We start from the raw sequence: 15211 nt of genomic DNA, 5'->3' as shown, positions 1-15211 counted from the left end.
AAAAAAAAAATGCCCCCCATGTCTTTTTTAAACTCTCTCCCCTCTCACCTTAAAAATGTGACCCCTATTCTCAAAATCCCCCATCCTTTTTGATTGTTTTAGGTTAATTAAGCTTTTTCAGTTGAATGAACTGAAGTGTCAAAAATCCAGGCCTGTTTCTTAAAACAATGTCATATAATTCTACATGTGGATAACAGGCAGTAATAATACAAGCTTACTCTTCTCCCTTCCAACATCAACCAGAATTCATAGCACATCTTTCAGGTAATAATTTCAGGTATTGCAAGATGCCTCATGGGAGCATAATAAGCCACACAGGTTCACTAGTCTATTTAAAACCAGCTCAATGACTACTTTGATAACAAAGTGTGAAGCTGGATGAACACAGCGGGCCAAGCAGCATCTCAGGAGCTCAAAAGCTGATGTTTCGGGCCTAGACCCTACAAGGGTCTAGCTTTTGTGCTCCTGAAATGCTGCTTGGCCTGCTGTGTTCATCCAGCTTCACACTTTATTATCTTGGATTCTCCAGCATCTGCAGTTCCCATTATCAATAACTACTTTGTCTTACTTCAGTCTCACTTCCCAATGTATTGGGAACAAACATTTTCACAGCATCTTTACCAAATGTAATTTAAACTGGTAAGCAGTTTCATATTGAAGCAGTTCAAAAACAGAAAGCGAGCACTGAAAAACCCAATATTGCTTCATCAAGTTCCGCACCCATCAAGTAACATTTGCACAACAGAAAATTTGGATTTTTACAAATATACTGACAAGAAAATAAAATCCAAAATCTTCAGGAGAAGACGAAAACCCAGAAACATTTTAACTGATAGCTATTATCCAGGATTAAATACTACACCCTCAAAAACGTTTAAAATTAGCCAGTTCCTTTCTTTAGGTTTCTCATCCTCCTCCACAGAAAACTACTACCGGGATCTGACTTCACTCAATAACACAGCCACTCAAAAACCACAATTGTCACCAGAATCAATTTTCCCTTTGATTCTCATCTTCCTCTCCACAGCATGCCTGCATCATCTAGAGCTTTTACTTTATAAATTTATACATTGGGAGTTAAATCATCTAAAAGATCCCTTTTCATATATCAGACTCAGCCTGCAGTCCAGGAGACAAAAGCTGTAAACACTGCAAGTCGATGATGACAAAATCCCCTCAAATCTCCTACAGAACACCACCAGTATATCTAATACTGATCTTGCTTTTTGTGTACCTTGTTTGCACAGGTTAATAATAATAAATCAAATCAAACATCTTGTGAAATGCTGTTCTACAATACTGCATGCTTGTAGTTACTGAGCAGCAAGACGACAATACGTGTTAGGCAAGCCTGACGAGTTAAAAAAACCTGCAACCTTAAAATCAAAAACGTAACTCACTTGTTACGTATTCTGGGCAGAAGGAATTTTGAAAGCAGAAATAAGCACAACCATCAGGAACTTAAACAAAATTTCTAGGTTTTACTTGCTGAATACACAGCTTTGTCACAAACACGATAAAAGAATCATACATTCCCCACAGTGTGGAAACAGGCCCTTCGGCCTAACAAGTCCTCACCAAATCTCAGAGCATCCCACCCAGACCCATCCCTATAACCCATCTAATCTACACATCCCTGAACACTATTTAGCATGGCCAATCCACCTAACCTGCTCATCTTTGGACTGTGGGAGGAAACCGGAGCACCCAAAGGAAACCCACACAGACATGGGGAGAATGTGCAAACTCCACACAGACAGTCGTCTGAGGCTGGCATCGAACCTGGGTCCCTGGCGCTGTGAGGCAGCAGTGCTAAGCCACCCCAAAGAGATTACAGTAGGTACAACTTATACATTTTTCAAGCCCAAATATTTCTTAATGTTATATCGTGTTCATTTGAAATACCATTATTCTCATTTCATAACTGTTCTACTCTAGATATTTAACGTGTAGAGCTTTCCCTTTAATGGTCCAGACTAGCAGGAAATGGTTGGCTTGCACAGCAATAAATATTTAAGTTCTTTCTATTTTTTCCTTCCTTCTTGGCTTCTGTCAAGTTAGTATCTTCCTAGAGTAACTGTGGCCCTGAACATGCCTGCACTACAGCTCTCCAAAAGCAAACAAGCAGGAACCAGAAATTTTAGGAATGAGAAGTATGTGAAACAGCATAGGTTCAGAAGACTTGGCTTAGTATACTCTGATACATAGAGGAGGAAAGCAAAATAAATCCCATTTGTCTAAATGCTCTGTATAATGAGCAGGACCAGACATAACCTCAGCATTTGTCTCACAAAATTGTTATAAGCTGTAAGGCCACATCCAGTGTGATTTTTGTATATTCTAATCAAACTCCAGGAAGTTGGAGAACTTCTTATGGAAAACTTTCTTAGTAATAAACCTGAGAGAAATTGTGAATAACATGGAACTTCAAAACAAATCAAGTCTGCTGCTTTAGAAGTAATTCCTGTGCAGCTCCTGTGCCACCAGCAGTGTAGTGGTATTCAACAACAGGATAATGCAGTCAAAGGCAGTGTAGGCGTTTGCCACCAAGCGCATGAAAACCTGCAACCCTCATTTCATCACAGACTGTGACTCACTGCCCTGGCCATTGTGTGAATCTATCGGCGTCCATCTGGGGAGACCGTGGGATGAGATGGATTCTAAGCGAATGCCATGCTCCTTCTGACTTCACAAGAAGAAGACAGTTCCCTCGAGCCCCGAGTTAATTGTCCATTTGCTTACCTTTGGGAAGTGCTTTTAATGATTCCCATCCACAATACACACACACCTTTCTTCACTCACCCCCACCATCTCCACGTTGCACCCACCCACAAGTTCCATCCCTACCTTGGCTAGCACATTGCACTGCTCCCTTCAATCTCCTGTCTAAACCTATCCCTGCACCGCACCACCCCCCTCCCCCTCCCCCGCAACCACCCCAGACTCTTCTCTTTTGGGGAACTGAACCAGGGTCTGCCACCTCCAATCTACGGTTGCAACTGCCTGTCATGGGGATTTTTAGTATTTTGATTTCCTTGCAAGAAAACATTACATTTCAAAACGATGTCTGCATTTTCTCTAGTTACAAATCCAAAATAAAACAAACAAGTCTTTTGAGCAAAAGAGCAATACATTTGCTAAAATATGGGCTAGCTGGGGCAATATTTTCTGGCTGTACAATATCTATTGTTCCCAGTGTCCAGGTGTGTAGGAAACCAGAAGACACAGATTTAACATTCATTGTAAGAAACCATCTATAGGGCACTGGCACTAGTACTAGGGAAGATGGGATCAGTATCATTAGGATGGTTTACAGCCCGAATTTTCTGGGGTTGGTGATTTTAGTGAACCACATAACCAGGGAAGTAGGGAGGGTTTACAACAACACTGGAGGTAGGGGCCCAAACTTGTGAAGATGGGACGAACCAAAGAATGTAGGTCATAGTACAGAAAAAGGTATATCGATAGGGGAAATGATGATAAACATATCCAGACAGGAAGGGATAGACAGTACAAATCCAAGAGTAAATCAAACAAGGCAAGAGGTTAGAAAAATAATAAAAAGGTCATTTAGACTAGTAGGAAAGGAAAGGTTTGGAGGGATATAGACCATGAGCTGGCAGGTGGGATTATAGTCAGTACGGACTGGTTGGACCAAAGGGTCTGTTTCTGTGCTGTATTACTGATAAAAATTGAAGGTTCTGTGTCTGAAATGTTAATGAGATAACACCCATTAATATTTATGTTCCTTATCTTCTCACACAGGGATATGTGGAAACTGTCTTAAACTTCCTGCCTGAATAGGATTGGGTGGGAAACGTTTGTAAAGCTGTGAGATTTCTGTAATTCTGTAAGGGGACGAAACTTCTGTAAGAGGGTGAAACTTCTGTAAAGGTATGAAACTCCTGTTTATACTAAAGTGGCCAGGTCTTTTTGTTCAAGCCAGACACTTCGGCGGCTTGAAATCGCATTCTGTCACTTTGGCGACTTCAAAACGCATCCTGCCATTATCAGTCACTTCGCGAACAATCGATACTCTATCCTGGGATAACAAAGTGTGAAGCTGGATGAACACAGCAGGCCAAGCAGCATCTTAGGAGCACAAAAGCTGACATTTCGGGCCTAGGCCCTCCATCAGAAAGGGGCCGGGGGGGGGGGGGGGGGGGGGGGGGCGGGGTAAGAGAGGATTCTGAAATAAATAGGGAGAGAGGGGGAGGCAGACTGAAGATGGATAGAGGAGAAGATAGGTACTGTTCTCTTTATATTCCGAACGTAGTAATTTTTTTTATTTATGCATTGGCTTATACAAGAGTATAAAAAGCAGGGACTGTCCGCCGTTCGGGGAGGATCGCTCACCACACCCTGTGCTCTGTGCCGGGTGGTATACAGCGACCCTCCGCAACTTGTACTTGCTTAATAATAAACGAGTGTGTTTTGTAGCCAGGCCAGTGTCTTGTTATTACATCAAGTCCGTGAGGGTCTCCAAAAACGAAGCTGACATCTGAATATAAGTATCATTTGAAACAGAACTGATTATTCTATTTGCATAGGGTATGATCTGATAGCAATTACACAAACATGGCTGCAGGATGGCAGTGTGTGACCCTGTGAACTGAATGGCTACATAACATTCAGAAAGGACAAGCAGCTAAGAAAAGGCGAAGACATTAATTATAGTATTAGCATCCAGAGGAGGATGACATAGGTCCAACAGCTAGGATTTGGAAGCTGTTTGGAGTATAGATGAGAAATGGTAAAGGCAAGGTATCATTTGTGGGAGTGCTGTCCACGTCCCCGAACAGTTACGTGACAGAATGAAGCGAAGCAAAAGGACAAGTGATAACCATGGGGATTTAAATTTATCAGGTGGACAAAGGCAGCTATTCACAGTTTTTCACGCTAGTTTCTTAAGGTAGCAAACAACAGGTTACACCAGAACTAGCACTTTGCAATGAGATGGGATGAATTAATGACCTCACAGTGAAGGCAGCCCAGTAGCAGTAACCATAATTGATTGCCAAATTCAATCATATCAATATTGATTGAAAGAAATGTGGGCCCATTACTATAATCTTAAACTGAAATAAAAATAACTAGGAGGGCATGAACGCAGAGCTGGCTGACATGAACAGGCAAATTAGATCATGGGATATGTCAATACAGATGTTATGGCAAAAATTTAGAAGATATTCAAGAATTTACAGAATAGATGCATTTCTATTTCTAAGAAATGTGCATTTCTAGGAAGGAAAAATTCCAAAAGGGAGTTCCACCATCTACAATTAACTTTGAGATAGAATCAGACTTAGAACATAAAACAATACAATGCTGAACAGGCCCTTTGGCCCACGATGTTGCGCCGACCAGTGACCTAATCTACGCCCATCCCCCTACTTAAAGTATACAATTGCATAAAAAGTGAGAGGCAGGTCAAAAGTTTGGACAGAATATTAAAGATAGCAAAGAATGACCAAAAAAAAATTAATAAGGAGGGAAATATTAACATACATTTATATTTCTTGCTAAATTTCTCTTGTAAGTATAAAAGATAGTAAGAGATTCCATAAATATTTAACAAAGTAATTGTAAGGAGTGTGCTGGTCCTATGGAACATAAATGTGGGGGATTAATAATGAAGATGGCAAATAATATATAGATTTTTTGGCTTAGTCTTTAATGATGACAATATTTAAAATATCCCAGAAAAAGAGCTGTTAAGTCCGGAAATGCAAGGGAGAGAGTCATTCAGGAAAATGGTACTGAACAACTGTTTTAGGTCCGAATGGACTTTGACGTTGGGTCTTAAAATAATTGGCTGGTGAGACAGTCAATGAGTTAGTTTTAATTTCACAAAATTTGACAGATTCCAGGAAAGCTCCTTTCAAACAGAAAAATAGCAAATGTAACTCTTTTGTTTGAAAAGGGAGATAGAAAGCTGGAAATGACAGGCCAATTAACTTCTAACATTATCCCTGACAGACATTAGGCTACTGAAGATAGTACAACAGATCACATGGGAAAATTCAACGTAATCAGGTAGACTTAACCCTGTTTTGTGAAAAGGAAATCATATTTGACCAATCTGTGAAGATAACCTGCTGTGGATAAAGAATCAGTAGATGCCGTGCACTTCCCCAACACAATTCATAAGGAATCATAAGGTGGCTCAGTGATTAGCACTGCTGCCTCACAGCGCCAGGGACCTGGGTTTGATTCCACCCTCCGGTGACTTCCGCCCAGCGTCCGCAAGGGTTCCTCTGGGTGCTCTGGCTTCCTCCCTTAGTCCAAAGATGTGCAGGCTAGGTGGATTGGCCATGCTAAATTGCCTGTAATGTCCAGGGATGTGTGGGTTAAAGGGGGATGGGTCTGGGTGGGATGCTGCAAGGGGCGGTGTGGATTTGTTGGGCCAAAGGGCCTCTTTCCGCACTGTAGGGAATCTAATCTAATCTAATTATAGCTCTGTTATTCATCTGTTCTTGTACTCTGTTAACCCAGAAACAAAAAAAGTTACATTAGTAAGGTAATATGGAATTTTCCCACGTACTCTACAATTATAGCCTTCTTTCTTACCTAAAGATTTAGCCAGTTGTTTTCTTTCAGATCTGAAAGAAACTTTAACAATCACCTGTGCAGGCTATTTCTTGGAATCATACAAACCCTGTGGAAGCAGGCCGTTTGGCAGATCAGGTCCACACTGACCCTTCGAACAGTATCCCAACCAGACCCTACCCTTTCCCTGTTATGCTGCATTTCCCACGGCTTACCCATCGATACATCTATGGGCAATTTAGCATGGCCAATCCACCCTAACCTGCGTGTCTTTGGACTATGGGAGGAAACCGGAGCACCCAGAGGAAACCCACGCAGACACGGGGAGAATGTGCAAACTCCATAAAGACAGTCACCCGGGGGGTGGAATCGAACCCGGGTCCCTGGCGCTGTGAGGCTGCACTGCTAACCACTGAGCCGCCGTGCCACATGGTGAATTAGAAAGGTTTCATTGGCTAGTGCTGCAGTTATCACACAGCTGAGATTCACGAGGGCAGAGTAGCGGCTGTTCAGGGAGGAGTGTAGGGGCAGCACTCAGGTTTCAGGTGGGTGGATCAGGCAGGCCATGAGCAGAGCCCGAGTACTCGCTGATGATAGGCGGCACAGCATCTGATTTAGGTACCAGTTGATTCACGAGTGAGTGGGAAGGTAGGTACCACACAGTTTTTATAAAATGTGGAAATTTATCCATTACTGACCAAGTTTATAAACATTTACAATAACCAACAGGCTGAAAGGACACTGCACATGAGAGATGAATCTGTAAAAGGGAAGGCTGATTAAATCGATATTTATTTGATTAATGGAGACAAAGAAATAGAGATATGTAATTTGCAAAATGCTGCCAGATAATAGCCAGCATCAATTTGATTTTTTTAGCCTACACATGCATTTAACTATTTATTTTGCTGAAGGCATAAAACAAGCAGAGCACGGTAGATTTATTTATATTAACAAATGTTTATTTTTACACGAGGAATCTTTATTTTTGCCTTCTTTGCTGCATAAAGAAACAAACCATGTGAGGTTCAACACTGTCCGAGAAGGTGGTGCACTGAAATAATGATGTCAAATAAAGGAGCTAGTGAAAAATGAAAAAGAAATCTCTGAAAATGAAAAAGGTAGGGCCTTAAAAAAAAAATCAGGAAGTCGCGTTCAAGAATAGTCCTCAAAAAACCACATTCACCCCTGACCTTACTGTGGGCACTTTTAGTTCTCTGCCACTTTGCATATTTTGTTTGGAAGTGCACATGGATTTATCCCTTGCACTTAGGTTTACTTAAAATTTATCATTAGTCCTCAGTTTCTTCTCTTGGGCTCTCGGTTTCTTTCTTGTCCCTTTCTTGAATTAGGCTTCTTTCTCTGAAGGTTACACCACAAATCACCACATTTAAAATAGCAAAAGAGGGAGAATGCAGTGTAACTAGTTAGCAGTTGTAGTCCAATGGAGTTACAGAGTTAATCGTCACATTTAAAATAGCAAAACAGAATGTAAGTAGGCTGAACTTCCCACTTCCAAGCAAAATTATGTTCAACAGTCAAACATTTGCTTTCCTCAGCTATAACTATTCAATCTATTCTGTTTTCACACATTATTTTCTCATATCTATGTAACATGGTCATGCAACAAAATGGAGTCCTAAGTCTACAAACATAAATTCAGCTCAACTATGGGACATTATTCATAAGAATGTGACTATTTTATCAATGTTGATTATTTAAGAGTAACAGGATTCGTTATCAATATTTCTTGCATAAATATTTTGCACCATGCTACTGACGTATTTGTACTTTATATCACAATTTAAACTTTTATTTATAAATTGTAACACTTATTGTATTCTGCCTCTCAAAAGGGCACAGTCAGAACAGCCTTAGTAACGGGGCCAAAATGGTTAACACTTCCAATCTATTTCAACCCAGAAAGAATTCAACAGTGAGACATGCTTTTACAAGATAGTTAAGGTAGAAGATAATTAGTTGGCACACCTTAGCTCCTCTATCCAGCAGTTAGACCTTATTAGAAATCTATCACAATTAGCTCAATATAAAGAGGAATAATGTAACAAGTTTGTTGTTGAGGGAGAATGCTGTGTAACAAATAGTTAGCAGTTGACTATGCATTCAGGAAACAAGAATTTTATTGAGTAAAAACTATTGCGCTGCAATAATATTTTGTTAAAATCTGCTGCAATTGGTCATCAAATTGAGCTGCCAAGAGAGAACCACCAGTTATATCTGAAGTGAAACAGGTATAAAATCTAGTTCTCCTGCAACTCTGCTTAGATTTTCTACAGTTTTGGTTCAGAAACAAGTAATTATAGATCCCCAAACAGGCCACGTATTGATAAGCAAGTCTGACTAAGAGTTATTAGGGAACCAACATGTTTCTTCCTCTCCTGGAGTCTCAATATTGTACAGTACGTTTCCCCATCATGGAGGCAGAATTACAATGGGGCACACAGCCTTAGAAACAGGGCCAAAATGGTAAACACTTCCAATCTATTTCAACCCAGAAAGAATTCAACAGTGAGACATAATTTTACAAGATAGTTAAGGTAGAAGATAATTAGTTGGCACACCTTAGCTCCACTATCCAGCAGTTAGACCTTATTAGAAATCTATCACAATTAGCTCAATATAAAGAGGAATAATGTAAAAAGTTTGGTGATGAGGGAGAATGTTGTGTAACAAATAGTTAGCAGTTGAAGTCCAATGAGTTACAAAGTTAATCACTTCAAGGAAAAAGAACAATGAAAGGAAACATTATCTAAATACTTAAGACTCTTAACATAATGCAGCAGAATAAAGATCAGTGGAACAGCTGTATGAAGCATAACAGTGACAGTGCAAGTAGAAAAAACATGAAAGAACAGGATTCTGAATTTATATACATTCAAAATCAATGTAAAAACAAAGTCATACAATTAATTTGGTGACAGCTAGAATGCCGTGTGCCTTTCCTGACATTACATTAAAAGATATTGTTGCTATGAAAATAATGTAATGAAGATTCACCAGAATGATAAAGATCAAATATATACAAGTAGTTAAATAAATGAACATTTTCACTGGAATTGTTTAAAAAAAGTTTTAAACTTCTGAAAGGTTTCTAAGAAGATAATAATGCAAGATTGTGTTTTTGTAGTTGGAATCAAAGGGGTGTCAATTGGAAGGCTGGAGGGGTTAGAATTTTTTTTAATCACAGCATTGGAAGAGCAGAATTCTTTACAGCAGCTGTTTTTTTTAAATGCAGACCACTAAACTAATTTAATTCATTTCACAAGAAATATAAAACACCTGGCAAAGGAGAGAAAATTAGATTACGGCAAGTACATCCAGTTGAGAAGTACACATGGACCAAATTGCCTCCATCTTTACTGTAATTTCTACAATAATGACACACGATCAGAACTGGAAGTTACTTAGCTAAAGTTCAGCAATGCCTTTACATACAAACATCCTCTCCACAGTCACATCTTATTTTACAAATCAAAAGGAAAATTAAGGAGTACTTCTCTCCTCCAAGATCACAGAACATTACTTGTGTCCCGTTCCTCAACAATGTTTAACTATAAAGGACTATTCAAACTTCTATTTGCAAATGTAAATGATACACTTCCAAATGCTCAACATAAATTAAGTCCAACTTTTTGAAGTATTTCCATAAATCAAAAGGTGCGGCTTTAGAGGGACCCCACTTCATTTTTGCAGCAAGTGACTGTTCCACATCTTTTATAGGCCCCAGCAGTTCAAATCCAAATCTATACTGTTTTCCAACCTTTCTGACAACACAGAATTAGAACATTTTGCCTTCATCAACAACAATCCAAAGTGCTTTACAAAACAAAAAAAGCAAACAAAGAGGGTCTTACTAGAAGGAATAACAGAAATGTGATCAAAAGCTAGATTTTAAGAAGAGTCCCAAAAGGAGGTGATGGAGGCATCGTTGAGTTTAAAAAGGTCATTCCAGACCATGAAACCAAAGCAGGAAAAAGCCTGGTGTCAATAATGAGCACTAAGTAGTGAGGTGTACACAGAGCAACGGTATGTTCTTGTCAATGGGTCTTAATGTGGTTGGGCTGCAGGACATTACAGAGAAGGAATGATGAAACAGCATGAAAAAATTAAATACAAAGGACAAGAATTTTGGAATTCAAACCAATGTAGTTTAACAACTAGGATAATAGATATGGCAAGGTTTGGCACAGAACAAGATACAGATATTGTACTAGCTCAAGTTCACAGAAAGCAAGGCAACAAAGGCATTCATCATGTTTTCGCCAGAAGATGGACCAGAGCTTCATGCGGAGATGGGCAACATTGTACACAGATATGAACATTCAAAGAAAAAAAAAGTGTATGTGGAACATAAGAAGGCCATTCAGCCCCTTGAGCCTGCTCAACTATTCAATAAGTTTATGCTTAATCTGATTGTACCCCAGGAATGTACACAGTCAGTATGACAGTTAAGATTAAAAAATAAACTACAGGGGTTGGGGGGAGGGGGGAGGCACGCAAGGGAAACTGGAAATTAAACTACAGGTTATAGCTACTGCTGTACCTTCTTCCGACCATCTGAAGTAATTTTTTTGAACAAGAAACAATTTGTCACTTTATTCAACTATTTGAATAATCCAAAGACATTTAGTGCTAACCAGCATGCATTCAGGGAAGTACTGTTGACAGTAACCCAGATTCATTGACAAAAATTAAATACTTTTTCTGTTGTAACATTCCAACAAAGATCTGCACTTTGGGCAGCTGCTGCAATCTTTCAGAACATTGTCAGGGATTCCCTGTCCTACATGTCATCATTTGGAATACTAGGTTCAGTTCTCATCTCCCTGCTGTAGGAAGGATGTTGTGAAACTTGAAAGGGTTCAGAAATGATTTACAAGGATGTTACCAGGGTTGGAGTGTTTGAGCTATGGGGCAAGTTTGAATAGGCTGGGGCTATTTTACCTGGAGCGTTGGAGGCTGAGGGGTGACCTTGTAGAGGTTTATGAAGTCATGAGGGGCATGGATAGGGTGAATAGCCAAAGTCTTTTCCCCCAGGGTGGGTGAAATCCAAAACTAGCGGGGCATAGGTTTAAGGTGAGATGAGAAAAATCTAGAGGGACCTAAGGGGCAATATTTTCCATGTGGAGGATGGTGTGTGTATGGAATGAGCTGCCAGAGGTAGTGGTGGAGGCTGGTGCAATTACAACATTTAAAAGGCATCTGGATGGGCAAAAGAATAGACAACACAATGTAGAGCTGGATAAAAACAGCAGGCCAGGCAGCAGAGGAGCAAGAAAGTTGACATTTCGGATCAGGACCCTTCCGTGAAACATCAACTTGCCTGCTGTGTTCCTCCAACTCCGCACTGTGATATCTCAGACTCCAGCATCGGCAGTTCTTACTATCTCTGCGTAAAAGACTAGGAAGGATTTAGAGGGCTATGAGCCAAACGCTGGCAAATGGGGTTAGATTTATTTAGGATATCTAATCGGCATAGACAAGTTGCACCAAAGGGTCCGTTTCCATGCTGTATAGCTCTAGGACTATCTCCTTTGCCCCTGAGTAGAATACTCTTTAAAAAAAAACTTACTGGCTTCTTATGAAAACAACAAGTACAACAACAGGGAATCTCATCAAGATGTGAATCTAATAATGTGTTTTGATATCATATAAAGATATCCTGTAGGATTTATGGTTGTCATTCAGTTCTGACTGTTTAAAAGAAAATGCTTTGCAATAATACCATTCAGCCTGTTCTTGGCCTCTACTACTAGAGTTAATGCAAGGAGACAACACTATAATTAGCGGATGTAAAAATTCTATAGCATAATGGTTGACTTACTGCAAAACACCAAAGTCTAAAAAACTCCTTCAGACAAAATAATTGAGACAGAATAAAAGGCCTACTTTCATCAAAGAGGCAGCCTTTCCATTTGCTCTTGGGAAATAAAGTCAAACTCGTTTGTCAGGAAATGCTTGGTCTGAATCGGAACAGATTATTCCACTGAATTCCAAATTACACTTAGCATGAAAAACTATAAATAAAAACAGCTATGTAAAGCTTTCATTTTATTAATATTGCATTTAGGTAGCCCACCTTGAAGCAATTGCTCTGAGAGCAGGGACTGCGGAGCTCAACTCCGGTCAATTGCAGATTCACGATAATAATTGCATTGTACTACAATGCTGCCCGGGGATTAAATCCACATAGCTGCAGATCACTGTAATATTTGCTGCCGTCAAACTGAATCTTAACCCGCAAACAGCAGACACGGGAAACAGTGAGATTCACGCCCTTTGTAGCAGAGATCAAACTGCAGCGAGAGTTTAATCTCTCCCTTATTTCATTTTTGAATCACAGCGATACCAATCGTTTAAAAAGTTGTTTTGCAGTTTTGAAGCGGCGCCAATAACATTGTCGCGTACATTGTTTAAAGATTTTGTTTTTGAAAAAAAGTACGAGGCTTCTCTGCAAATTCCTGGAAATAACTCTGTAATGCCTCCACCCAACCACAGATAATGTTACACAGGTAGAACTTCGAAGTAGTTGAAAAATATCGCTTAATTTTAAAAAAACCCTTGTTTTGAGGACAAGAGCGATTCGGGATTTATAATGGAGATGGCAAATGTACAAGTTCTTTGGATCCGTTTCCAAGATAGAAAATATAAATAATATCTCGGGGAAAAAGAGAAAAGCTGCGAGTCAGGAAATGGAAGGGAGAGAGTGATGAAAGAAAATCATAATCACAGCGAGCAATTCAATTGCCCTGAAACTCGGGGTTTGGAAAATGCAGAAAGCACTGGGCAGAACAGGCAGTGATTAAGGGTCAGGCGTGAATAGGGACCATCTGACCTTGAAGTGAGTGGAAAGTATTGAAGAGGGTTCTCGGGGCGATAATGAAGGAATGTTCGGCTCCCGGTAAGCTGTGGCTTAGCCCCAGCCGGCACCATATGTATCCCTCAGCTCCTTGTTTACCCCCCAGCCATCACCCTATAGATCCCCCAGCTCCTTATTTACCCCGAGCCATCACCCTATAGATTCCCCAGCTCCTTATTTACCCCGAGCCATCACCCTATAGATCCCCCAGCTCCTTGTTTACCCCCCAGCCATCACCATATAGATCCCCCAGCTCCTTATTTACCCCGAGCCATCACCCTATAGATCCCCCAGCTCATCCCCAGTTCCCTGTTTATCTTCCCCCGGGAAGGGTTGCAGCAGTGGTCTCCGTACCTGGCCGTGGTGAAGGCTCCGGCCCTGCGGGGTATCCTCGGGGCTGAAGTAGAGCCTGGTGCTGGCGAGCAGTTGCTGGCGCCCGCGGTCCTCCCACAGCAGCTGGAGCTCGGCGATACACTCGGGCTCATGCGGCTGGCAGCGGACAAAGAGGAACTGGCCGAGCCTGGCGGTGAGCGGCTTCCCGCCGCCCGGGGAGGCCGCCTCGGCCACGCTGAAAGCCCGGTAGAAAGTGTACGGTCCGTGGGAACCGCACGGAGGTCCGACCCACTGGCGGCGGCGCGAAAGGAAACAACGAGAGAGAGAGAGAGAGAGCCATTTAGTAACAAAGTATTCGCGGGGTGCAGCCGGGAGACATTGTATCCAACTTCTTCTTCATCATATTCATCATCATCATTCCCCCTTTCTACACAACTCCTCACCCCCTCCAGCAAACTCCCAGACCACCCTCTCCTCATCACACAGCTCTCCCACTCACCCCTTCCTATCCCACAGGAGTTTTGTTCAACAAGGAGGTTTTTTTTTAAAAAAAAACTTTTTATATATATATATAATTCTCTCACCTCGATTTTCCGCGGCTCCATATCTCCCTCCGGCAACTCAGCTCTGCAAAAGGTCCTGGCAGCTACACGCCTCGCTCATTCAGAAACACTAAATCACTGCACAGGCAGGCAGAGAGGGAAAAGTAAATAAACAAACAAACAATTCACCCGGCTTTCCCAGGGAAAACACCGAGTGAAACCGTCCCAAACCAGCCCTCAGCCGATCTTAACCTGCAAACGGTGTCCTAATATTACTCCAGCCTCTGTACCTTCTCACAGCCGGCTGTTTATTTTTCTCACCGCTTTTGTTCTCCCCATCCTGCTAAAAGCTAAACTGTAAACTTCTATTTCCGAGAGTTTCTTTTTAAATACCCTGGCAATAAACTATCTTTTATTCTTTATGCAGCGGCTAGGACGCCGTGACGTCACAGGAGTTGGGGAATGGGAAGGAGTTTCCATGGGAATGTGGGATTGGGATGTCACAGACACTGATGGGATTTTGAAGATCTGGGCAGTTGGCCTGCTGTGTTCATCCACTTCTATACCTTGTTATCTTGGAAAGCATTGTTGGGATTCAGAATTCACATTCCTGTGGAGAACAAAGCCAGACACTTGGGATTGGGAATGTCTAACCTGCAGAGAGGGAGATAATGAGGAATCTGTATCTGGGATGATTCCTGCAGAGAGATGCTCCGGATATGAGCAGAGCAACTGGAAATCTAAAACAGAAAGTACAAACCTGTGAAGGGAAAGATATGTTCAAAGCAAAAAATCCATGCCAACACACTCCGAGAACCTGGGATTACACTATGCTAGGCTGAGAAAGTGTGGTAAACAGTGCCAGTAAAGTTACAAATAGGGATTCTTCAACAGCAGATATGATTTG

General features: G+C 41.2%; 1 protein-coding gene across 3 annotated transcripts in view; it reads right to left on the bottom strand.

The window, feature by feature from the left end:
* Positions 1 to 14440, bottom strand: part of LOC125458557 (AT-rich interactive domain-containing protein 5B-like) — a 90382-nt gene extending 75942 nt beyond the window's left edge. For all 3 annotated transcript variants that reach the window (XM_048543944.2, XM_059650804.1, XM_048543945.2), the window contains exons 1-2: positions 14347 to 14440; positions 13784 to 14053 (exon numbers count right to left, since the gene is read on the bottom strand). In XM_048543944.2, coding sequence (XP_048399901.1) covers positions 13784 to 14053; positions 14347 to 14367 — 291 coding nt within the window. In that variant the 5' untranslated portion in view covers positions 14368 to 14440. The remainder of the gene's footprint in view (positions 1 to 13783; positions 14054 to 14346) is intronic.
* Positions 14441 to 15211: the final 771 nt, after the last annotated feature.

This window comes from Stegostoma tigrinum, chromosome 13 (genome assembly GCF_030684315.1).
Source record: "Stegostoma tigrinum isolate sSteTig4 chromosome 13, sSteTig4.hap1, whole genome shotgun sequence".
NCBI lineage: Eukaryota > Metazoa > Chordata > Chondrichthyes > Orectolobiformes > Stegostomatidae > Stegostoma > Stegostoma tigrinum.
This window is presented reverse-complemented; position numbering and strand designations above follow the sequence as displayed.